The sequence below is a fragment of the Ctenopharyngodon idella genome, chromosome 7, assembly GCF_019924925.1.
Source record: "Ctenopharyngodon idella isolate HZGC_01 chromosome 7, HZGC01, whole genome shotgun sequence".
In the NCBI taxonomy this organism is placed as follows: Eukaryota; Metazoa; Chordata; class Actinopteri; order Cypriniformes; family Xenocyprididae; genus Ctenopharyngodon; species Ctenopharyngodon idella.
In genome coordinates, this window is record NC_067226.1 from 27,723,921 (window position 1) to 27,750,440 (window position 26,520).

At 38.2% G+C, this 26,520-nt stretch overlaps 5 protein-coding genes across 5 annotated transcripts in view; all 5 read right to left on the reverse strand.

Annotated features, from left to right (window-relative positions):
- Positions 1–26,520, reverse strand: part of LOC127515292 (Fc receptor-like protein 5) — a 487,356-nt gene that overhangs the window by 17,928 nt on the left and 442,908 nt on the right. The window lies entirely within an intron of this gene.
- On the reverse strand, positions 14,127–15,491 carry LOC127515331 (histone H2B-like). Its single transcript, XM_051898851.1, has one exon. It carries the CDS (start codon positions 15,393–15,395, stop codon positions 15,021–15,023), a length of 375 nt encoding a protein of 124 aa, XP_051754811.1. The 5' UTR covers positions 15,396–15,491; the 3' UTR covers positions 14,127–15,020.
- On the reverse strand, positions 16,223–16,867 carry LOC127515313 (histone H3). The gene has a single exon (XM_051898832.1). It carries the CDS (start codon positions 16,704–16,706, stop codon positions 16,296–16,298), a length of 411 nt encoding a protein of 136 aa, XP_051754792.1. The 5' UTR covers positions 16,707–16,867; the 3' UTR covers positions 16,223–16,295.
- LOC127515317 (histone H2A-like) lies at positions 17,319–17,911 on the reverse strand. The gene has a single exon (XM_051898836.1). It carries the CDS (start codon positions 17,857–17,859, stop codon positions 17,473–17,475), a length of 387 nt encoding a protein of 128 aa, XP_051754796.1. The 5' UTR covers positions 17,860–17,911; the 3' UTR covers positions 17,319–17,472.
- On the reverse strand, positions 19,571–20,297 carry LOC127515307 (histone H1-like). The gene has a single exon (XM_051898826.1). The coding sequence runs from the start codon at positions 20,192–20,194 to the stop codon at positions 19,571–19,573; it is 624 nt and encodes a 207-aa protein (XP_051754786.1). The 5' UTR covers positions 20,195–20,297.

Consider the following 26,520-nt stretch of genomic DNA (forward strand, 5'->3'; position numbering starts at 1 on the left):
GGAGGGAGCGAAACATCCATTTGAGGTAATCACCTACCATCGCAACCTGGAATATCTACGTGATGCCAAATGGCTAAACCCTCGTCAGGCCCGCTGGGCCCTCTTCTTCACTAGATTCAACTTTACAGTCTCCTACCGCCCAGGAACCAAGAACTGCAAAGCCAATGCCCCATCCCGGCTGTATCAACCTGATCCAGATAATCCCGATCCTGAACCTATCCTCCCTCCAGCCATAATCGTCAGCCCGATTCAGTGGTCCATCAACCAAAGCATCTTGAACCAGCTCTGCCGGGAGGTCCTGAGGGGCTTCTCTACGTCCCACCGGTCCACCGTCAGCCCCTCATGGACTTAGCTCACACATCTCCGGGCTCTGGACACCCAGGCAGTGCACGTACCCTCTCGCTTCTGCGGCAACACTACTGGTGGCTCTCCATGTCTCAGGATATCTCCCGCTACATCAGAGGTTGCTTAGTCTGTGCCGTTGCCGACACTCCTAGGAGGCTCCCTGAGGGAAAACTGGTTCCACTGCCTATACCCCGTAGACCTTGGACACATCTGGGCATAGACTTCATGACAGACCTACCCTCCTCAAACGGCTTCACCTGTGTGCTTGTAGTAGTGGACAGATTCTCCAAGCCTTGCAAACTCATACCCCTCAAGGGCCTTCCCACTGCATTCGAAGCCGCCGAAGCATTGTTCCATAATGTCTTCCGTCATTTCGGCATCCCCGAAGACATTGTTTCCGACCGAGGACCTCAGTTTATATCCAGAGTGTGGCAAGCCTTCTTCAAGCTCCTAGGAGTGTCCATCAGCCTGTCTTCCGGTTACCATCCACAGACCAACGGCCAGACTGAGTGCAAGATCCAGAAGGTCAGGAGATACCTGAGAGTCTACTGCCACCGGAACCAGGACAGCTGGAGCCAATTCCTACCCGGGGCAGAGTACGCCCAAAATTCCCTTCGGCAGACCACCACCGGGCTCACCCTGTTCCAATGTGTCCTAGGCTACCAACTTCCTCTCTTCTCCTGGTCGGGTGAGCCCTCGGAGGTTCCAGCTGTCAACCACTGGTTCCAGCAGAGCGAGAGAGTGTGGGACTCAGCTCATGTCCATCTCCAGCAGGCAGTCTGAAGACACAAGAGACACGCTGACGCCAGAAGAGGCCCCACTCCTCAATACCAACCTGGCCAGAAGGTGTGGCTCTCGACGCGGGACATCAGTCTCCGGCTGCCCTGCCGCAAGCTAAGTCCCCGGTACATAGGTCCCTTCACCATACAGAGGCAGCTCAACGAAGTCACTTACCGGCTTAACCTCCCAGCACAGTATCGTATCTCACCTTCATTTCATGTGTCCCTGTTAAAACCCCACACTGATCCCATGCCTTCTCCATCCACAGATTCTGGTGACGATGCGGTACCTCCTCCTCCCGACATCGCTGAAGAGGAAGCCATCTACCGGGTGCGGGCGATCCTCGACTCCTGACGATGGGGTCCCCAGCCGGAGTACCTCGTTGACTGGGAGGACTATGGCCCAGAGGAACGTTCCTGGGTCAACCGTCACGACATCCTCGACCCCTCTCTCCTCACTCAGTTCCACGCTGATCACCCCGACCGCCCTGCCCCCCGGGGTCGAGGGAGCATCCGGTCGTCGCCGCATCCGGTTGTCAGGAGCCGCCCTTGGAGGAGGGGGTACTGTCATGGAGTCACAGCAGGAACCATCGTCACCAGATCTTCACGCTCCACCTGCTCGTTCACGATCCCCTGAGTTTTGATCACCTGCACCTGCACCTCATCACCAGACACACTTAAAAGACGCTCACTCCCTGCACTGTGTCTGGTCTCGTCAGACTTACATGGACTGCTTACCTGATACTTACCAGCGTCTTCCCGCGTCTTCCTCTCATCGTCTTCTGTCTCCAGTCGTCTGCCCCTCACTGTATTCCAAATCTGCAAAAGAGTTCTCTCATTATCTTCAGCTAAGTGACAGTTTCAAAGTGCTTGTTCATCTACTCACCTGCATTCAACTATCCCTGTGTTCATGCCGCTGTCTTAATAAACATCTGTGTACACTTACCCATCTGCCTCCATCTGTGTCCTGACAAATACATTGAACAAGTATTTTTTGTGTTTCTGTATAAACAGAAATACAATCTGACGTGCTGTGATGTCAGACTGATGTCGACTAAAATAATCTCGTCACTTTAGTCTGTTCTTCATATACTTTGATATGAATTTGACCTGGAATATATCACACCAGTCATTTGGACTTCATGATATCAAGATAATACTATTCATAACAATTCATTATAAGAATGATCAGCACATTATTGAAAAAAAAAAATAAAAAATCTTTCTTTGTTCTACAGAATTAATAAAGTCGTACACGTTTGAAGCAACATGAGGGAATACAACTGATGATAGAATTTATATCTTTGGGTGAACTAACATTGGAGCTCAGTTCCAATGTTAGGTAAAGTATATGTTCATGTTGGGTAAAGTATAATTTTAATGTTTGGTAGATGGTTCATTCTCTCTCTGCAGATGAAGAACTCAAAATTATTTACAAGATGATCTGACAAAATCAAAACTACATTTGTGCAAAGACTGTTAGATTCTGACTAAAGGCAAACAGACATTAAAAGACAATTCCATTAAATTTGTATAAAATGTTAGTAAAATATGATATTAAAGTGCAGGGTCCATTCACACATGACATGTTCTTGATTTGTTTGTTCAGGTCTGTGTTCACAAGCGTCAGACAGATGTCTTTAGCTGTCATGTCTCTGTGCTTTATCTGCACCTTTTATAGTGCCATGAGTGCAGTGCTTGTAAGATGGTTTGTCAATTTAAAAAGTACTTTCACTTTAAAATGTATTTAGAGATCTCTGTATTCAGTTTCATAGCTTTGTCTAATTGATTTGAACACAAGAACATACTATCCTGTGTGAACGGCCCCATATGAAGGAGATTTTTGAAAATGTGGTTTGATGACTGTGATGAGACTTTATCTCACATGTCTGACTAGCTGTCTTTCTTGTGAATGCAGGGGAAACTGATGTCATAATCACTGAAGATGTGGATAAATCTGTAAAGAAAGAAGAAGGCAGAGTTCTTTTACTGAACTAGTCAGAAAACATGATCGGATCATCTGAGTTCCTGTAATTGTATAACTGATGTTAAAGAGGAGAGATGTGGAGAGGAGAGTGATGGTCTCTCCTCCATCAGAACACTCACTACAGGTTTAATATCATTCAACTTTAGATAATATCTAATATTATATTAATATTGAAAATGTGAGTTAAAGTTTTTGCCAGGAAAATATTAACTAAATTTGCTGACAGAAAATGTTTTCGTTGAAAAATAAATGAGTTGTTTTTTCCCTTTGACCCAGTTTCCCAGTGTGTCTGATTATTGATTACATTCACCTGTTCAGTTAATTATCTTATTAACTCTCCTTGTTATTTAAGTCCAGTGTTTCCTGTGTTCTTTGTCTGGTGTTGTCTATTGTATGTGGATGCTTCTTACCTTTTCCTACATTTTTCCTCTGTGGATTTATTAAAGTGGATTTATTCCTGAACTCACCCTTGTTGTACGCTTTCCTGTTAGCAGCCACCCGTGACATATAGATTTTAAATAAGCATTCAAATAAAGAGTAGCATTAGTTCTGGCAGGTCATATCAGTCAAGCTTGCATCAGCAGACTTTCAGCTAATCTATGTCTATAGGAATACGATGCCTATCACAGCGTCCCTATTTATAAGGTCCATTTAGTATTATGAGCAGCTTTATCGTGTTGCGCAGGAGCAAATTATCCTCCTTTATCCCCAGCTCCTCCTATTGACCAGTCAGGACTTGGCCTTCTTATATTACTCTTCGAATAAGACTCATTTTTCTTAAATTATGCTGTACATTAAGTTACTGAACATTAATGATATCTGCAATATTTTTATGTTGGTTCTGGGTTATTGCTGCTCTCACTCTCTGCTCTTATCCATGCTATAGGCTGCATGGATGGGGAGGGATTTCTTGCCCAGAACCATATCACCAGTCCAAACTGTATGAATATGAACACTCACCTGTTACAGTCAGGGAAACAGCAGCACTAAATTCTGATCTCTTTGCTTCACAGCTGTAATTACCACTATCAGACACAGCAGATGTGATGTTGTAGACTCTCTCAGTGCTGTTTGGGATTAATAAACCATCTTTAAACCAGCTGTATGTCCACTGAGTGTCTCTTCCTCCTCCCTGTAAGTCACAAGTGAGAGTGACTCTCTCTCCTCTGAACACACGCTGATCTGGCGTCACCTTCACTACAGGTTTTGCTTTCACTGAGTTAACAAATACAAGCAAATACTGATAGATTAAAAATCAAGCAATATAATCTGTTTTTAGTTGTTTTTGCAGTGTGTGGTTGGATACAGACAGATGTCAGTGTTAATCTTTGGTCATTCAAGGCTAATTCAAACTGCACTGACAGATACAGACCAATGGCAACAGACGTTTGTCATGTTTTAAGGGATCAGAGTGTTACCCCTGTCGGTGTCTGTTGACAGTCTTTGCTTGTTTTGATATGTTCAGTTTGCAATTGGGTTGTAGAATGTCTAAAAAATGACATGTTGTATACTGGTGATTGTCTGCATTGGTAAGTGTCTGTCGGTGCAGTGTGAATTAGCCTTTAGAAATAAGGTTATTTGTCTTAGACATATTCATATTTATTTTTTGTTAAAACAGAGATTTGATAATATATGAAGGAATGATGACATTATTTACCTTGAGTGCGTCCAGAGTGCCTGAATAACAGCATCAAGACTAAACATAGAAAAAATACAGAAAGGAAGCATTTATTATATTAAAACAATGGGAGTATTTAGACACAGGGAGTATTTACAAAACCTGATGAACTGAATGAAAACTTTGACATTTATGTGATTTAGCTCTGTTCATAGCCATTTATGATAGTCCCAATGGCAGTTCTTGACTTCTGAGAAACAGAGGACGACATTGCACTTTCTGCAAAGTTTCTGTTCTCCCTGTGTCTAAATGGGTTTTAGACACAGGGAGAACAGAAACTTTCTGTAAATACTCCCTGTGTCTAAATGGGTTTCCTCCAGGTTCTCTAGTTTCCCCGACAATCCAAAAAACATGCAGTATAGGTGAATTGGAGACGCCAAATTACGCTAAATACGCGCGTGTGTGTTTGATTCCCAAGCCATGTAATTGATAGGTTTGGAGAAAGACCTGGCAACCCAGAAAAATCATTGTCAGAAAATTCATGGTGTATGGCCACAGAATCGGGTGTCGAGTCGGATACGACTGAAATAGTGATAGATATATAAGCTGTTTTTCACATGGGGACCAAAAAAATTCCCCACAAGATCAAAACTTTCTGCTATCCTTGTGGAGACACTTGGTCCCCTCGACGTTGTTTACCAGGACCACACATGCTCCACTTTTCATTTAAACCAAAGAGTCCCATGGAAGCTGCACAGATCTTGGCCTGGATGACAGACATCTCAGTATGATTGACAGAACACCACCCTAACTCAACATAGCGAAGACAAAACCACTTAACCATAACCACATCGCAAAGACGGCACAGTCATGCAGGTTTGCATTTTACAACATCAGGAAAATCAGGCCCTTCCTAACTGAGCTGCACAAGTCTTTATCCAGGCCCTTTCAATCTCTATATTATTGTAAAGCTCTTGTGTGCATGTAAACATTTGAAACTATCTGTCTCTTATCATTTATAAAATATAACTGATCCTGTTTTCTTTTGGGCTTTGCTTGTTTGCCCTAATATCTACTTGCTGCATGAGGGACAGGTGACAATGTTCTGGAATGTGGGGGCTTTAAATGCTATTAGCATGATAAGTAGAGAGTAGAGAAAGCTAGCGAGATATTGCATGAATTCTGTGAAATGTGTGAATTCTTTAAAATGTGTAATATGACTGGGATATGGAAAATAACCAGGTTTTTTTTTTTGTTTTTTTCATTTCAGAATACCACCAGCCAGGAAAGACTGTAATATCTACAAAGTGTATGTCACTGATAAGTGTATGATGTCATCAGAAAAGGAAACCCAGTGACCATCCATCTGATGATTATGTTGACATGCATAATGTCATTCAAGAACACAGACAATGCCCTGTGACAGATATCGATGGCTGACTAAGGATTTTGTCAGTCCCCAGTTCCCAACACTGATTTTTAAGGTCAGGATATCACTAATGGTATAAAGACACTGTGGTAAAGGACACACCAACACACTTTGCAGAAAGTGCAATGTCCTCTGTTTCTCAGAAGTCAAGAACTGCCTTCAGGACTATCATAATTGAAAAGGGCTATTAACAGAGCTAAATCACATAAATGTCAAAGTTTTCATTCAGTTCAACAGGTTTTGTAAATACAATCTGAACATATTTTTTATACAGTTGCAAGAAAAAGTTTGTCAACCCCTTGCAGAATCTGTGAAAATGTGCAAAATTTTAACAAAATAAGAGAGATCATACAAAATGCATGTTATTTTTTATTTAGTACTGTCCTGAGTAAGATATTTTACATAAAAGATGTTTACATATAATCCACAAGACAAAAAAATATCTGAATTTATTAAAATGACCCAGTTCAAAAGTTTGTGAACCATTGATTCTTAATACTGTGTGTGGTTACCTGATGATCTACGACTGTTTTTTTGTTTTGTGATGGTTGTTCATGAGTCCCTTGTTTGTCCTGCAGATTCTTCAGTTTTCCACCATCTTTTGCATATTTGAACCCTTTACAACAGTGACTGAATGATTTTGAGATCCATCTTTTCACATGGAGGACAACTGAGGGACTCAAACACAACTAATAAAAAAGGTTCAAACATTCACTGATGCTCCAGAAGGAAACACGATGCATTAAGTGAAAATGCATGATGCATTAAGGGGGTGAAAACTTTTGAACAGGATGAAGAGGTCTACATTTTTCTTATTTCGCTTGAATATCATTTTTTTTTTTTCATTTAGTACTGCCCTTCGGAAGCAACAGAAAATACTTGCATGTTTCCCGGAAGACAAATTAAATACAATTTACCTTGATCTTCAAATTCCAAATGTTTTCACCCCTCATCTATTAATGCATCATGTTTTTTTCTGGAGCATCAGTGAATGTTTGAATCTTTTTTAAAAGTTGTGTTTGAGTCCCTCAGTTGTCCTCAGTGTGAAAAGACGGATCTCAAAATCATTCAGTCACTGTTGTAAAGTGTTCAAATATGCAAAAAATGCTGGAAAACTGAAGAATCGGCAGGACCTGGAGATTTTTTCTGAAGAACAGAGCTCAGTTTAACTGCTCAGAACAAACAAGGGACTCATGAACAACCATCACAAAACAAAAAAAAAACAGTCATAGATCATCCAGATAACCACACACAGTATTAAGAATCAATGGTTCACATACTTATGAATGGGGTTATTTTAATAAATTCAGCTATTTTTTTTTGTCTTGTGTATTATATGTAAACATCTTTTATGTAAAATATCTTACTCAGGGCAGTACTAAATAAAAAATAACATGCATTTTGTATTATCTCCCTTATTTTGTTAAAATTATTAACATTTTCACAGATTCTTCAAGTGGTTCACATACTTTTTCTTGCAACTGTATATATATTTTTTTCATACAAATATGACTTGTCCAATTATGAATATTTTGTGATTATTAGTATAAGGCTACTTTTATGGGGCTACATAAGCAGTACAACCTGCAAAATGAACCTTTAGATGTTCTCTACATTTGCTCATAGTGAGTGAAATCACTGAAATTCTGCTGCCCAACAGGCCCAAAGTTGCAATATTACATTTCCCTAAAAACTTACTAAAATGTAAAAAATGTAAAATCCCATTTATTTCTGCATTTCAGGTCTCAACAAGTAAAAGGTGATTTTTTTTATTTTTTATATTTGGGTCTTTGAGGGTTAAATGAATCCTGCTAAATAACATTTAGGAAAAAAAGAAATGTTATATGCTATATTTCCTTCCCTGTTACAGCCTTCACTCTTCTAGACCAGGGGTTCTCAAAGTGAGGTCCGTCCCATACCTGTCCCATAAATATAGGGCACTGTGATTCCGCAATTCGGAAAACTCACGGACGGAATCGCGGAATCCGGTCATAAAAGTGGAATTGACAGTGTAACGTGGAATGCCACACAATTTGTTAATTTTGGATAAATAAATCAAAAGTAGGACTGTACACTTAATTAAGTTGCGATATGTACTAGCATCTGTGAATATTAAAGCTCAAAAAGAATTCTGCGCGTCTCTGTGTGAATGAGCAGTTTCATCACATAGCCTACTCAAGCACGCAGATTGCTCGTGGTTTTTAGCTTCTGTCTTCTTACTATATAAGGACATGAACACCTTAATCTCCAGACCTGCTTTGAGAGTTAATTCACTTCACTTGATAAAACGATCATCAAAAACTCAAAAGTTTTTATGACAAACCGTCAAAATAAAAGTTCAGTTAAACTTGAAGAAATTATAACTGAAATATATTACTATTGTACAGTAGAATGCACTTCTCACAGTAATAATAATAATACAATTATTAAAACTTTATTTTTAAGGAATAGTCACAATTTTCTTCCATGTTTGAATTTTAACAGTAAAAATCAGTGGTTCCCAAACCTGTCCTGGAGGACCCCCACCCCTTCACATTTTGTATGTCTCCCTATTTCTGACACACCCGTTTCAGGTCTTGCAGTCTAATGAGCTCATGAGTTGAATCAGGTGTGATAGATGAGGGAGACATACAAAATGTGCAGAGCCGGGGGTCCTCCAGGAAAGGTTTGGGAACCACTAAACCTCTGTTGTGCAACACTTTTTTTTTTTTTTTTGCTAAAAGAAAGAAAGAAAAGAATTTGCTAAATTTTCATTTGATTATATTTTTAAAAGATTGGTCTTCATTTCATTACTTCCTTTTTTGATAATAAATTTGTATTAAAACAAAAAATTTAAATTTAATTAAACATTTCGTAGGGCCCTGTTTTTGCAAACATTTTAAAAATTAAGTTGCTAAAGTTTTATGAATTCAATTGATTTTCAATTGACATATTCAACTTTGTATTTTTAGCACTTCTCTTATTGCTTCCTTAGGATAAATGAATATTTGTATGTTGCTTTAAAGATTCTAAAGAATAAATGTAAAAATAACTAGAAAATACAATCAAATACTCACAGAGGATGAGGGACAGCACACTGGACCCCATACTGCCACAATACTGTGTTCAAAACCAGATGCTTCCTTTATTTAACAGTCATTTCATACTTCAAGGAAGAGGGAGGGTCTTGAGAGGTAGAAAAAGACCTATTTTAATAGAGATATTTAACTTCTCTTTTAGTGCATTCATGTACTAAAAGAGACCAGAAATCCACAACATTTTGATCTGACTGGCATACCTGCTTGCAGTCCTGACCTCTGAGAATGTGTGGTGCACGATGAAGCACAAAACATGGCAACGAAGGCCCTGTACAATCGCACAGCTGAAGACCTGCATAATGGATGAATGGGGAAAGATTCCAATTGCTAAATAACCAACTTGTGTCTTCAATGCCCAAACACTTAATAAGTGTTATCAAAATATATAGTGATGTTACAGTGGTTTATATTTAAAAAAAACAAATAATGTGTTGTTGTACTTTCAATATAAAACAGGGTGAATAGAATTTATTAGTATTTATTAGTCTTTTTGTTTTTATCGCTATTTTGCACTATCCCAGCTTTTTTGGAATTGGGGTAGAGGAGGGGCAGCATATCTATATTCTCTATTAGACTGAATTTGAATGCAGTCCATGAATCACCTTTACCTTGTGAATGGATGTGATGTGCATCTGTCCCTTGATCAGCGCTTGTCATAGAAAGCTTATGTCCAGAATTCAGAGAAAAGTGAATTATTTAACATTTAGTTTAGGTCTTCTCTTTCCTGTGAAAGCTTGCGGTTGTTTAATGGATTTCACAAACTTACTATTAAATAGCAAATAAACACAATATATATTTGTATTAAATTTAAATAAAAATATCAAAATTTAACAACAAAAATAATAGTAAAACAATTATGACCAGACATGTCCATCACATTTATTCAAACTGTCTGAATTGAGGCTTAACTACAACAAGATATAAAACAAGTTAATTTGTATTCCATTCATGTATTATTAATGAAGTGAGAAGCGTATTATATAAATAAAAAAACGCATTGTAAATAAAAAATGTATTCTATGAAAACAAAACTTGATACCCAAACAATGAAGTTGCTCGCTCAGACTGTCAAAGCTACAGAGCTGGAGCCATAATCACTCAACTCTATTCTCATGCTTCTGATACTCTGGGTCCTGTTGAATATTGGTGCTGTGAGGACATAACTTTCAATATTTATACGCACACCTGAACATTGGAATCATCTGCCTGACTCCTGATCACATTGTGCTCTTGAGATGAAGTCCCCAGCGGCTTTGGACAAACAGACCTGTATCACAGATACCTCATCCAGAGCATGTGAAAAGCATGTAACTATTTTGGCACCCATAATAACCGTTTACAGCATTCAGTCAACAATCACGTTTATAATAACTCTCAATGGCCCACTCTAAATTTTATATCCATTTTATAATATTTGGTACTTATCAAAGTAAATATCCAATGTTCTAAACATAAATCACGTATGGTGTTGGTTACTTATTTAAAATATATTTAAGTTAGAATTTAATTTGTGTAGAACTGCAGCTATATTGAACAGTGCATTTTCTGGGTGAAAATAACATGAGCTGGCAGTTGCATTGCACCACTGATGCATGATGTGTGAAATAATAATGTCTGACATTTAGTAGCTGTAGAAGACTAAACAGTTTTTTTTGTATGTTTTAAACTCTTTATATTCTCTTTGCAGCTCATTTTAAAAAGTGGAACTGAGAGAGCATGTGTACACTAAAGGTTCCCAAATAGAGATCCAAATGTAAGAGAAGAGATGATGCAGTTACTGACTGAGCTCTTAAACATTCTCAGTATCCAAGTTTTAAACCCCGGAGTTAAATATACAGAAATGCTGACCATCTAACAACCAGATCTACACATACTGTGTGATCCTGTGAACAAAACATTTAAAAACAGAAAAGCTGTGACAACAGTTCGAAAATGTGTGATGTGAAAAAAAAAAAAAAAAAAAAAAAATATATATATATATATATATATAACCAGACTAACTGGCTGACTGGTCTTAGCTGGCCTCCCAGTGTGGTTTACAGTTATCAGAAGTGAAGATCAGTCAGTCAGACACGTGTGCGTCAAGCTGCTCAAAACCACTTCCGAATGAAGTGCTCCACAAGACCCTCAGCGAATGTTCCTTATTGAAATCATTGTCAAAACATTTATTCAAAACACAGAGCTAATTTACCACCAATTAGCCTGCTACATAAAAGAACATGAAAGGTGATCTGACGGTGTTAAAATGAAAGTCACCTGTTTTAGTCTCCAAAATAAAGTACCTCTACTTGATGTGAAGGTTATACGGAGCCCCAGACATGACATGCAGGAAAAAAATAGTAGGCTAAAAATCGTGCACACGATTTACTAATTCATTCCCTCAATTTACTAAATCGTGCGCACAATTTACTATTTCTTGCATGTCATGTGCAGGGCTCCATAAGGTTATGTTTACTCCAAAAAACTATTATACCATTCCAGTTTTTCTTCTTCTTCTTCTTCTCTTGGTTAATGGTGGATTGCAAACAACTTTTAGGTGCATTCTACCCCCTACTGTACAGGAGTAATGTAATTTAAAGTGTTCTCATATTCTGCTCATCAACCCTGTGTCTTTAAGAAATTTAAATTGTGCCTTCCTGGTAATTCTTATCCCCTCTCCCTCTCCTTCTGTTTCCAGTATTCCCATCAGATTCCACTCCCGCCCTGCCTCCTGAACCCTATCTTGAAACACCCATCTTTCCACCTCATATAATATACAGTGCAAAATGACATGTTCAGCATTTTCTTTAACCCCACAGTTTTCACTATTCCTTTTCCCCATTAAAAACAAGGTGCCATTCAGTCGTGATCCTCTCTCAGTCTTGTCATTATAATTTCCTCCTATCATTTTTAATACTGACAGACTTTTGTATTTTATGATAACCCCTTCCATTCCTGCACTGTAAAACATTTTCAGCTGGTTAAACTTAGAAATGTAAGTTCACCTGCTGCCTTAAAAATGTGAGTTAACTCAACTTGAAGATAATCTTTGTTTCAACTCACAAATAGTCAAGACAATGCATTATTTTAAGTTTAAATTTTAACTTAAAGTAATGCGTTGTCTTGACTATTTTTGAGTTGAAACAAAGCTTATTTTCAAGTTGAGTTAATTCACATTTTTCAGGCAGCAGGTGAACTTACATTTCTAAGTTTAACCAGCTGAAAATGTTTTACAGTGTGTCTTCCTCCCACCATTTCTGCCATATTTCAATACCTATCTTTACTGCTTTTCCTTATCCTTTCCCAAGTGGAATTGGAACTGTTATTTCCTTTTTGTAATGCCTCTTTTTCTATTTTGTCTGCATTCTCGTGTCCTTTCACTCCCTCATGTGCTGGCACCCAACAAAAATGAACATATGCCACCCTGATGTAATCTTAACAAACTGTGATGAAGTTCTATAAATAGGTCTTCTCGGACAGATGCCATTGACTGTATGCTTTTTATGACAGATAAGGAGTCTGTGCATAACACCATCCTGTCAGATGACCTCTTCAAACCACTGTAATGCAATGATGGCTGCCACGATTTCCGCTGTATACAGTTAACTGGTTAGTCTAATTCTTGGTTAAAACTCATTACATCAGATCTATGTGAAGATGAGTGTTAAAGATACTGCTTCCCACCTTAAAGATCATCAAATCTAACACCAAACCAAACCATACATGATTTGAAAAGATTTAAAACTTTTATAAAAATCCAGATGCTTATTTGTTTAGTTTGTTCTTCATTGTAAAATGACCCAGCTCTCTGTGCCCCACCTCCATTTGCGTCTAGATGAAATGCGCAGATGACACCACAATTGCTTACCTTGTTCATGATGCAGATGAGTCTGCATACGGGAGGTTGAACATTTGGCTGTCTGGTCATAACAGCCTGAAGCTGGACATGCTCAAAACAGTGAAGATGAGAGTGGACTTCAGGAGGAACCTGTCTATTCCCCTTCATAAAATGCACAGTGGCAGCAGTGGAGCTCTTTAGGTTTCTTTCTCCCAGGACCTGAAGTGGGACACTTTTCTAGAAAAAGGCCTAGCAGAGGTTGTAGGCCTATACCTCCTGCCCCAACTGAGGAAGTTTAACCTGAACTGCTGATTCAGTTCTACTCAGCTGTCATTGAGTCTGTCCTATGCCCCTTAATTACTGTCTGGTATGGTTCATGGTTCAGCTCCCAAACTCGATGAAAATACATTACAACAAATACTCAGGACGGCTGACAGAATCATTGGTTCATCATCTTAAACTTGTATGCTTCCAGAATGAGCAAACGGAGAGACAGCAAACTCATTGAGCAGTCTTTTTAACCTCTTCAGGTCGTAAACCCGGTACCAGGTCTGGAATTATGCAATTCTGATCATCCTTTCATATTTAAAGTCTTGATGGAACATTGAAACTATCATATTAGCAGACATTTACAGTCAACAGACGTGAATGAAGAGACACCAGAACTCCTGATTGATTTAAATATACACTTGTGTAAAGCAGGTGTGATTTTTTAATTTTTTAAATGTTTTATTTATTTACTTCACTGTGGGTAAGGGGCTGCTTCAAATTTTGTCATGTCAATTTCAGGTGGAAAATAAGGTTAAGAGTTTAAGAGATTAAACTTACAGAGCATTGTCCACCAAAGCTATAAGACACAAGAAAAAAAAATTACACTCAATTACGAACACCTATTTGTCACCCATAGAATCTCTATGAGTACATTATATAATTCATATTAATTTATACCAGCCATTGCACAGCCCCCATGAGCATTGCCTTATTTTTTTGTCCTTATAATTACCAACACATTCATTATTTCTATACCTTTTTTTGGGAACACAGCTTGACTCAGGCAAGAGAGTCAATGATGGGTTACAGTCAGCTGACAAATTTATTTGAAGATAAGTTTTATAACAGGCATATGAATGAGAAACTGTTCTTTCTACTGACACATAGTGATGAGATTGCAGCACAGATATTTTTTTCTCAGGATTTGATTGTTGAGACAGAGACGTCACTATTATCTGATAAATTTAAAATATTGAATGTGTGAAACACTAGTTTTATTGTATTTTAAACTAACAGATCTCCACTGGCAATATTTCTATAAAATGACAATGTCCAATTTTTTATTTAAAAATAATAATAATAGTACTAATATATGATAAAAATGCCAGAACCCTTTGTTTATGATGCTCATTTCAGATGGAATATCTTTAATAAGACAAAACAGATCAAGTCAGTTTCCAAACTTTTGTGAGCATCTGTTGTCACCTTTCTGTTATTAATCTCAGTTAAAACAATAGAATCATCCACGTATGTACAGTTTTGCCCTCAACCTTCTAAGATTAAGAAGCAGAACATTTATGAATCTGCTCATTTTAAATAAATGAAAAGACACTAGTGGACAAACTCAGACTTGTATGAATGTTACTGTGCTTTATTGTATTCTGGCTGCCCGTCCGTTTCTAAATAATGAAAATGTGGCAAGGTGCTTTATATTTGTGCCAAAGTCGTGTTAATATTTAGCACGCCAAATAACTTAATCCACGCTCAAAAGTAACTACAGGATGTTTAGTTTCATTAGCCAGCTTAAAATAAAACAAGAGTACCTTAGAACACTACTTAACTAGTACAAAAAAAAAAAAAAAAAAAAAAAAAAAAAAAAAAAAAAAAAAAAAGTGCAGAAAAACAAACCCTTTTAAAAGAGAACATAGGTGGCTCTTAAAAGAGCCTTTGGGTTCGCTGATCAGATCAGACATCGCTTTACTTTGAGCTGGTGTATTTGGTCACAGCCTTTGTACCCTCAGACACGGCGTGTTTGGCCAGTTCACCGGGCAGCAGCAGACGCACGGCGGTCTGGATCTCTCTCGATGTGATGGTGGAGCGCTTGTTGTAGTGAGCGAGACGAGACGCTTCACCGGCGATGCGCTCGAAGATGTCGTTGACGAAAGAGTTCATGATTCCCATCGCCTTGGAGGAGATTCCGGTGTCGGGATGAACCTGCTTCAGGACTTTGTACACGTAGATAGCGTAACTCTCCTTCCTGGACCTCTTGCGCTTCTTTCCACTCTTGCCGGCGGTTTTAGTGACGGCCTTCTTTGAACCCTTCTTGGGTGCGGACTTCGCTGGTTCAGGCATGATATTTTGTTCACAAAATTGAGCTGAATAAGTTTACGTTCTTACAGGCGGTTTTATATACACTGCCCTATGCTAATTTCACACGGGAAGAAAGGCCCTCTGTGATTGTGAGTCTTCGTGGACCAACCCATAAAATGATTTCATTGGCCACCTTAAACGTTCCTTGACTTGTAGGCGAGCCAATCAGAAGCTTTAAAATGTTAATCACGCCCATCGACAACTACCATCCCCCACATCCTACACCATTCCTTTGTTTCATTTTCTCGCAATTTTTCGGAATGAATATATAGTTGAATGTTAAATATAGTTCTTTGACTACAAACGCCAAGGATTATGTTATTTTAATATAATTTAAAAGCAATATAAACACCTCAAATTCACTATAATTTCATAGACTATGATGTATATATATATATATTAAGACATGCATACACAAATGCAGGAAAAAAAATCCACTGCTTGATTGTGGGAATAAATGTGGTTTAAATAAACGATGAAGTAAATTTATAAAACATACTCACACAATAGTAGTTTAATACTAAAAACAGGGCTACTTCTGAACACTTAAACCATCAATCACTTACCTTAACATGAGCCAACAACCACTGATATTAGGAATTGTTTGGATATTATGTACGTATTTGTCTTCCTTTTCAAGCTTAATTTTTAGAGGATTAAATTTAAACCATTTTGGCTTACATTCACCGATGTATAAAATAAACCACCCTCGTATTGCTTTTAGTTTTGAATTATAGAAAACAAAGCATTTTACTTCAGCAAACTTCCTTGTAAAATGCACTTATACATTTGTGTAAAAAAAAAAAAAGGAAACTCCTTCAGAGTTAATGAGGTGGCTCTTAAAAGAGCCTTTGGGTTCGCATGACTGATGCAGCTGTGGATTTAAGCGCGCTCTCCGCGAATGCGGCGGGCCAGCTGAATGTCTTTGGGCATGATGGTGACCCTCTTGGCGTGGATGGCGCACAAGTTGGTGTCTTCAAACAGACCGACCAAGTAAGCCTCGCTAGCCTCCTGCAGGGCCATTACAGCTGAGCTCTGGAAACGAAGATCCGTCTTGAAATCTTGAGCGATTTCTCTCACCAGACGCTGGAAAGGCAGTTTGCGAATCAGCAATTCAGTGGATTTCTGATAACGGCGAATCTCTCTCAGCGCCACAGTACCGGGCCTGTAACGATGAGGCTTCTTAACACCACCGGTAGCTGGTGCGCTCTTACGAGCAGCTTTAGTAGCCAGCTGCTTTCTCGGGGCTTTTCCTCCAGTAGACTTACGAGCGGTCTGCTTGGTTCTCGCCATTGTTTCAAATAACTCGACTAAGTACTTCTTTCAACAACAATACAAATGAATAAAAACTTCACTAGAACACAGCGCATATATAATGCTGCCCACTGGACGACGTAACTTCAGAGGCATTTGATTGGTTATTGTCTGTCTATAAATGTCAGTTGGCCAATGGATGTGCGCCTCGTGTTTTCAAACAGGAAGAGACAGTTTGTGGTTCCCGCGCAAACGTGCTTTATTGTTTCTGTTTGTATATGAATAGGCGAAATCAGTTTAAAATTTGTTAATCAGAAACTGATTGTTTCTTTAAATCTTATTGAATGTGCAGAACTGGACTTGTGGAACTAACTGAAAAAAGCTGTTACTATTACCATATTAAATATTTTACATATTTGTGCGTATACATCAATATACCAGTTGGAATCTTTTTAACCATGCTAATAGCTACATGCATTTAATACGTTCGTAAAACAAGTGCAGTGTCACTGTATAAGAATAAAATGTTTTCTTTTGAATCAACAGCCTGATTTTCCTGTTGTCACTGTAAGCTGCTTTGAAATCTGTATTATATAAAGTGCTATATAAAGGTGATTTGGAGTAAAAGAACTGTCAATTGACGAACCCATCTGAAACGTTCAAAACGCTTTATTTTAAATATATGGTTTATAATCAGACAGGTTTAAATACAAATAAAAAAATGGGACAAATAAAATCACTCTTCCAGGGACAAATTAGGTGGCTCTTAAAAGAGCCTTTGGTTTGAAGAGAATCTCCAGTCGGTTTACTTGGTCTTCGCTGGCTTCTCGGTTTTCTTGGGCAGCAGTACGGCCTGAATGTTGGGCAGCACACCACCCTGAGCGATGGTCACGCCACCCAGAAGCTTGTTCAACTCCTCGTCGTTGCGCACCGCCAGCTGCAGGTGACGAGGAATGATACGGGTCTTTTTGTTGTCGCGAGCGGCGTTTCCAGCCAACTCCAGGATCTCAGCAGTGAGATACTCGAGCACAGCGGCCAAATAAACCGGAGCACCAGCACCAACGCGCTGAGCATAGTTGCCTTTGCGGAGAAGCCTGTGAACACGACCGACGGGGAACTGCAATCCCGCCCTGGAAGAGCGACTCTTGGCCTTGGCGCGAGCTTTTCCACCGGTTTTGCCTCTTCCACTCATTGTAATTTACAGCTGTTATCCTTTTACTAAACAAAGTAACAGTGATACTTCCGACGGCTGCGTTCTGACTTATAAAAGAAAGCGCGCCTGTCTCCTATTGGCTGAAGTCTGAGCACATCATCAAGCCAATCAGTGAACTTCCCTCCAAACCAATCCAATCATCTTTCTGCTACTTACAAAGCCATAAGCACACGTCACGTAGTAGTACTACTCTCAGCTACTATTCAACCATTTTATGAATATCCATCAATGTCCAGTTCCGTTTAAAGAATTTAATTCTGTTATAAAGGCGATTCCTGATGGATTAATATGTCTGATGAAAGCTTCCCTTACCTATGATTCATGCTCAAAACAACTTTCACAGTTATGTTTGGGAGGTGTTTCGCTTTTAAGTAAAGAATGTAATAATAAATTTATTGGTCAACTTTCTCAATCTCGAAACTCAGTTTCTCCAAAAGGGGGGGGGGTCTAAAATAGATAACATTCAATGGAGGAAAACATGGTTATTACCATATAAATACTGTATACCCAATAAAGTGAAAGAAGTGCATTTTAAAATTTTGCGTAATATATAATGCTTTTGTGTCGACATTTTGGGATGTAGCTGATATATGCACCTTCTGTAAAAACGAAAATGAAGATGTCATTTATTTTTCTCATGTAATGTTTCATCACTTTTCTGGAAAGATTTGAGTTCCTATTGTTTTTCTAAAGTTATTATGAACTGCAATTTACACATTAAGGATGTTGTTTGCTTTTTTGAAAACCAAAACAAATCTTTAGAATCTGTTAACTTTCTTATCCTTGTGGCAAAATTCTATTTTCACAAACAAAGGTTTCTTAAGAAAATACCTACTTTCATAGATTTCTTATGTGAAGTAGACCATTTAATCAAATCACTAAGAATAATTAATAACAAAAATTGTATTTATTTTTTGAAGCGATATAATGAGATCTTTCATGTACCATGATTAATACTTTCTTTTAAATCCATTTTTCATTATTTGTTCTTTTCCTGCCTTTCTCTGTTCTTAAAAAAGCTATGTAAATGCTTCTTTATCTTTTAATAGTCATTGTCAACTTTTTTTTCTTCTCTTCCATGTTCAGATGACATTGGTTGTATTGTTGATACATTCTGTGTAATCTATGCAAAGTTGTATTTTATTAATGTCATCTTTGAATTGTTTGCAATAAAAAAAAGCTGCTATTCAACCATGAGGCATGGTTGAATAGTAGAGAGTAGTACTACTACATTAGCTTCCTTTAACGTATTTCATTATTTAAATACTTAATTTCTTCAGTTTTTATTTCTTAATTTTCATTGTTTTTCGATATATTGTTTTAATCAGTAGGCCCTATGTCCAATTTATGACTGTAAAGCACGTTGAATTGCCATTTTTTTCCATTTTATTGTCTGGTTCGAAACATAAATTAAAGTCGGTCTTGAAGCAGTGTAGTTTCAGAATTTACTGGTATTTAAAATGTAAATGTCTACACACATACTCAAGATATTCACATTCTCATCAAATTTAATGTCTAAATGTATTTGCACGTGAACAAAAAGGCCATATTTTGATCTAACACTAACTTGATAGTGTAAAGCTAATGGCACGATCACTGGAGAAGACCGATGAAATAATGCTCTTTATTATGAATTAGTGGGTGGCTCTTAAAAGAGCCTTTTTGATAAAACAAGGAAAAAAGAATTATGTTATTTATTTTTTGCTGCTGCCTTTTTAGGCTTGGCTGCTTTAGGTTTCGCCGTTTTGGGTTTGGCTGCCTTTGCCTTTTTTGGGCTCTTGGCTGCTTTCTTAGGAGTTGCTGGTTTCTTTGCCTTCTTGGGACTCTTTGTTGCCTTTTTAGCGGCTGGTTTCTTGACCTTCTTCGGCGATTTCTTAGCGGCAGGTTTCTTTGCTGCTGCAGTTTTGGGTTTCTTTGCTGCTGCAGTTTTGGGCTTCTTAGCGGCAGCAGGTTTCTTGGCTGCGGGCTTCTTGGCTTTAGGAGCAGCTTTCTTGGCGGGTTTTGTCTCGGTGTGTTTCTTGTTGAGCTTGAAGGAGCCGGAAGCGCCGGTCCCTTTGGGCTGGACCAGGATGCCATTAGTCACCAAACTCTTAACGGAAATCTTGACGCGGGAGTTGTTCTTCTCCACATCGTAGCCACCGGCAGCGAGCGCTTTCTTCAGGGCAGCGAGGGACACACCGCTCCTCTCCTTAGATGCGGACACAGCCTTGACAATGAGCTCGCGGACGTTTGGGCCTGTTCTCTTGCGTTTGGCTACTGATTTCTTCTTGGCCGCTTTGGTCGCAGCAGCTGCTGAAACGGTTTCTTCTGCCATGATTTCTCGGAGCAAATCTGGACTCTACAATGAACCGTTGCTGGGCAGAGCTGCGCATTTAACCACAGCATGAGAACCGTGTAGATTCAACCTGCTCTGTTCAGTGTCTGTGCTCCTCCACTAACTCCTTTCTCTTGTGTTTTCTTCTTTCATATGTGGAATAAAACTGGAGTTGTAAGATTGTTTTTACTCTACTAAATTATGTACACATCAAGTAGAGGTCTTGAACTCTATTTGAAGACTAAAACACGCGACAAATTAAGATTTATTTTAGCATCGTCGTATCAAATCCAAAGCGTGCACCGGTAATGAAAAAGGCTGCGTGCATATTTCATGTAATTTTGTGTATTAACAGTAGTAAACGATTGAGTGTGTCATCTTGGTTTTGAACTAGCAATTTGACAATGGCTTTAATGAAAGGAAGATCGCTGAGGGACTTGTGGAGTGTTTCATTCAGAAGTGGTTTTGGGCCACATCTGTCGGTGTGTGGATCATGTATTTTCATCTGCAGTTACTACTGCCCCTCACATCTATCGCTGCTTTATGGCTTCAGAATACCAGAACGAAGCTCAAACTCAGCACAGACACTGATGAATCATTACCTAAACAAACAAAACTAATGAAATTACTGATTCACTTTGTAAGACTTAAAGTTTTGTATTTGGATGGAGTAATTGTAATTTTTAAAAAATACATTTACATTATTATTACAACAGAACTATCAAGACCAGTTTTAAATAACATTGTTTTAAGGCTGTTGGGCAAGCTCAGACACTTTAGTAAGTTTTGATTGAAGCATAAAAATACCATAATATGTTTGCAGATATTTATTAAACATGCTGAGTTCACATACTCGTTTCTCTGAAAACCATTGCTACAGTCAGTTATTTTACTTTGAAATTTGCGTTCCGTGTCGGAATTTCTGTTTTTGTTTCCGTCTGTGCAAGACCGCACGTTGCCAATTTACCCAATAGTATTTCGCCACCCCGGGTTGCCAGTTGGCGGAAAACACATGCAGCGAATTGCAGCCATGGAAGCCAGCGAACAAGCTGGGTCAGAGATCACAGATTCTACCCGACCTAAAAAGCCTCAGCATCCATCTAAAAATCTCTATGAACGAGCATATTAAGCATATTAAAACGCGATATCAACTCATCCTAAATCAGTAAATCAACTAATTATCTTACAGTGTGCAAGTCTCCTTGCCTTCCAATGCCTTCCTGTTGCGTGTCTTCAAACTGGCAACCCGCGAGAGTGTCGAGTCTGAGCCAAGTACAGGTCTCTGCGGAAAAAAAGAGGGGCGTCTCCCAATTTTGTGGCGTTTTCTAACTGGGAGAGGTGTTTTTAATCATAGATATACATAATAAAGGCTAGATGTCTTACGGCGGAGTCTCTAGCGTCATCACCGGCGGCCATCTTGTCACAGGCAAGCTTTCTGGCGGGCTCTGTGGTACCTGATGTAAGGTGAGTGATCTGCACGAACACAAATACTCTTATCTCGATAAAATCTTGACGGATTTACAAATGGTTTGGTTTCTTACAAATGTTATTAACGTGGCTATAATTCTGGATGCTTGAACATGTTGAAATTGCAGCTTTTCTTTTCGAAAAACGACTTAATCGTGCAGCATAGTTGTGTATCACGGCTACTTGCGCAAGTTATCAAGGCTGAGACCACAATCGAGCTGTTAAATTATACAGGTTTTACTGACACCAATAACGATTTTATGACAACTAATCTTTTGTATAAATTACAATCTTTGTGGATGTGGTTGTAGTTATTAGCTGGCTAATAACAAGAAGCTTTGAGTGAGACCTAGTAGTTACAGTTTAGCTGCTACCCACAGGTCCGTAGCCAGCCTATTGAAAGTGGACCTTTTTGCAGTTTTTCTCCTCCTTTTGTATTTAATTATGAGGTTCAAATACTTCATTTTGGTGACCTTTTATGCACTAATTTGTGCTGGATTAGCTTGTCTGCTGGTATCTTAACGAGCACGCTTTTTGATGCACCTAAAATATTTACTGCATTGTTGTCAAATTGCTTCCTCATGTACCACCTTTGTCAGTCCATACACAGTTCATAAGTTTAAAGACCACACTAACAACAGAACAGATTTAATGAACTTTACTGAAATATTAATAATAATTCTTCTCATCATCATTTCTTGACTCTCTGTCAATGCCTCTTTGCTGTATAACGCTACAGACATAACACTCTCACACAGGCATCGTAAATCAATTAATATACTGATCATTCCAGATAATTTACCTCAAGCGGTCTGCTTTGAAGTTCTCAGAGGAATAAGACGCGCACCGAAGGAGAAGCATTTCCATTGGCGCCAGTCTGCCGGTATTGGCCAATCACAAAAGTCGATATTGCACAGCCAATATCACTGAATATCCCACTATAGGCGTTTCTCAATGTCAAGGATACTTCCTTGGCAGGACTGGTCCTTCCAAGTCACTTCCTTCAGAGGCTAGGCGAGGCTCATCTTTAGCATTCGGAGAACACGTAAATGGAACAGACTAGCAAGTGCACGTCATTGCGTCATTACGTCAGTGAAAAGGCAACCAAGCTAACAATTGTTAAATGACGGTCCAGTTCAGTTAGCCATCAATAACGTAATTTGTATTTGTATAATTTATAATATCAATACGGTAGTAATTTGTACTGGCATTTAAACGTTAAACTTTATTTATCTGACATATTTACTACAGTTATGTTTGGTAACGTAAATATACTTACATTTGAAAGCATATTGCCCGCTAATGTCCGACATTTAAAAAAAATTTTTTTTGAACAAGATCGCAAAGCTAAGCGCATAGGATTGTGGGTGATTTGAGAGCGCGAAGAGCGCGAAGGCTACACATATGCATCCCTTCCTGTATATGGGATATTTTTCGAACGAAGGACTCAGTCCTTGTTTGAAATTCCGAGGATCCTCGACATTGGAACAGTCCTTCGACGGATGTCGATGACGTAGCATCCTCGAAATTCTGGCTTCCGAGGATCCTTCCTTGACATTGAGAAACGCCTACAATGTGTTTTATTATTATAATTACGCTACGTTTATATGGTTATTATATTGTAGACTATTGAGTGGATAAAATATAGAAATCCTTTTAATTAAAAAAAATATATATATATAACCCCTCCCCCCCCATCATTCAGAGGCGATGCTTCTTCACCGTTGCTTTGAAAAGTGTATTGCGAGAACTCTCTCTGAACTGCACGCGCGGCGCGCGCACACACACACACACACACGTCCCCCCCTGCCTACGGGCATGACCCAGCAATTTTACATCAGTGGGAGAGGCAGAATTGCTCTTTCTTTTCAATATAACTTAAGTTGCACATGATTTCCAATCGGTTTGGGTTGTTTTAAAAATCTTACATTATGATACAGGAAATTGCTGGCTTTATTGGAGAAGATGCCAGACTTTTGTGCAGCCTACGGATGCTCCAATCGCCGTAGTCTCAAAACGAGAGCCCGTGGGATCACCTTTCACCTGTAAGATATGACAATATTATGATTATATTTGGGATAATCGTTAGTTACTTAGTGGATGTATGTACAATACAGGTCCTGTTACACAGGAACAGCGGGGCTATGACATAACAGTATTACAAGATTGTTGTTGACCCAAAGCTTTTTACAAGTTAGGGTTTACACACACAATCGCAGAATGTTTATTTTGGACACCTTTTTTTTTTTTTTTGGAATAGTGATCTCTGAAGTAGGCACAGTGCAATGTCGAGTGGAAAAGCCTAGTAATTGGCCCAACCCTGAAGAAGTTGAAGAAGAATGTTTAAATCACGAGAAACAACTTATGTCGAGATAAAGAGAAATGCCTGCCTGGATAGCCTATATGGAAACATTTTACTATAATATATTCACATATTTTGAAGAGTATCAACTATTATACAAGACCTGTAGCTTATAGCTCAAGAAGGCGAAATATATGATTTATGCAAGTTTTTCTACTCCATTTTTTTGTTTGCTTAATTATTTTTTTATTATTATTATTTTGCATAAACTACGAATTATAATGACATGGGATGTAATTTTGTCACAATACGGCTACTGTATTTTACATAGGCTATACATTTTCGTCATTTGTCTGAGCTTATCCAATCGGCATCATTTGAGGTTGGACATGGCCCAGGTGAAAATATACTATAGTAATTGATAGTAAATACTATAGTGTTTTTGAACCATACTATAGTAAATTGTAACTGTATATATTATAGTATTTACAACACTTTGTTAATGAATGCTACAGCATAGGCTACTGTAGTATAGTTTTTACTACAGTAAACTGTAGTGTATTGTAGTATAATATACCCTATAGATTAAAGAAAACTTATTACAGTATTGGGTAACGTAATTTGTTTATATTACTATAGTTGTTATATTACCACAGCAACTAGCCTAATAGTATTACCACAATAAATTAATTCAAGTACTTTACTATAGTATGGTTCAAAAACACTATAGTATTTACTATGAATTACTGTAGTATTTTTTAACCTGGAGGGCTACAAGAATTATCATTAGTCAAATAGTTTCTTAAGGCTAGATATTTCGCCTTCTTGTGCTACAAGTCTTGTATAATAATTGATGCTCTTCGATATGAATAACGCAGAAGAACACAACCAATGGCACGCAATCAACAGCCTATTTTATTTAAATCTCTCGCATGCCAAATTTCATGTGCATAGTGTAAATCTTCGTCATAAAAGCTATTAAAGTGACAAAACTACTGCACTATAGTCAACAGACGAGCAGAGAGAGCCGAATACGTAGGCTAGACAGTGCTTTACATTTGGTGATTTATAATTAACTTTAATTCTAAGTGTAATTGTTTTTTATAGACTATCAACCACACAGAAACACATGACTGCCTCAGCGTATATTGTATAAGTATGATCTTTATATGCATTAATGAGACTATTTACAAGCATTAAAATAAAGAAAACGAGTTAACCTGAAATGATGACTTGGAAAACTTTAAACTTGATAATCATTTTATTGACCACAGACACTGTAGCCACAACCTGATGGCAAAACTAAAACAAATCAAGTGACCAACAGATTCATCAAATAGAATAGCGAATATTAGCTAATAATAGTTATCGCTAGAAGTGAGTGGAAGTACATTGCTTGGATCTTTTTACAACGGGCTAGCAAGCATATTCACACAAAAGAAATGTTAAACATCTGCTAGTTTACAACAATACACTTACATTCATATACAAGACATATCTCTTATTGTTTTTCCGGAAATCTCCCACTTGATTTGAGCAAATCAGGTAAAGAGGTTGAAAAACACCTATTTCCACGTAAAAACACCCCAAAATTGGGAAACGCCCCTTTTTGTTCCGCAGAGACCTCCTCAGTCTGAGGAGGAGGGGGAGGGGCAAACAATATTTTGAATATGAACTGCAGTACCCATTTCAACCACTAGCTGTCATTCTTACATAGAGCATCTTTAAGGAATTATTATTCTCTCTGCTAAAACTGTATGACTGTTGGATTCATACATTGGGAATACAAGGATGATTTCATTCAGAGTGGGTTTAGAGGTTCTTATTTGAGTTTGGATAGTGCATTTTCATATAAATACTCAAAAAGAGGGGCGCTTGTTAAGGGGTTAAATAATTTAGGGCAAAAAAAAAAAAGTATGTTAAAAAAAAACGCTTAGATGTGCATTGCAGTGCTGAAAATGGCAAGATGACATTGAAATTCCCACATGACATTCTCGTGGACTGTTTGTCTCTGATATTGCACAAAAAGGCAACAGCTCCATCTAGATCTTCCAACTAAAGTTTAGAATGGTTTTAAAAGATATGATGCAATAGTTTAACTGAATTACTGAACAAAGATCTGCTACATGAGTTAAACTGATCGTCTCCTAAAGACACCTTATTAAGCATGGTTTGAAAGGGTTCTCAGATCAAGTTAGATGCATGGCCTTCCAGCTATTATACCAAAGCTGCTGTTTTTGACAATTCCAAATTGAGAGGCATTTACTGTGTGTATGCACAACATACCGATAAAAATGTGCTTCAGCAAACTGAACAGCAGTCAAGAACAGTTATATGGCTAGCAGGAAACACCTTTGTGCTGTATTATATATATTTTTAATTTTGTAGCTCAAACAGAAGGCTTACAGTATTACTCTAGCAACAGCAAGATCATTGGTTTGATTCCCAGTTAATGCATGATCTGATAATAAATGTATACCTTTGTAGCAAATTAGCTCAAAACAAATATGATAATTAATCATAACTAGTTACAATTAATTATAAATATTTGGATCAG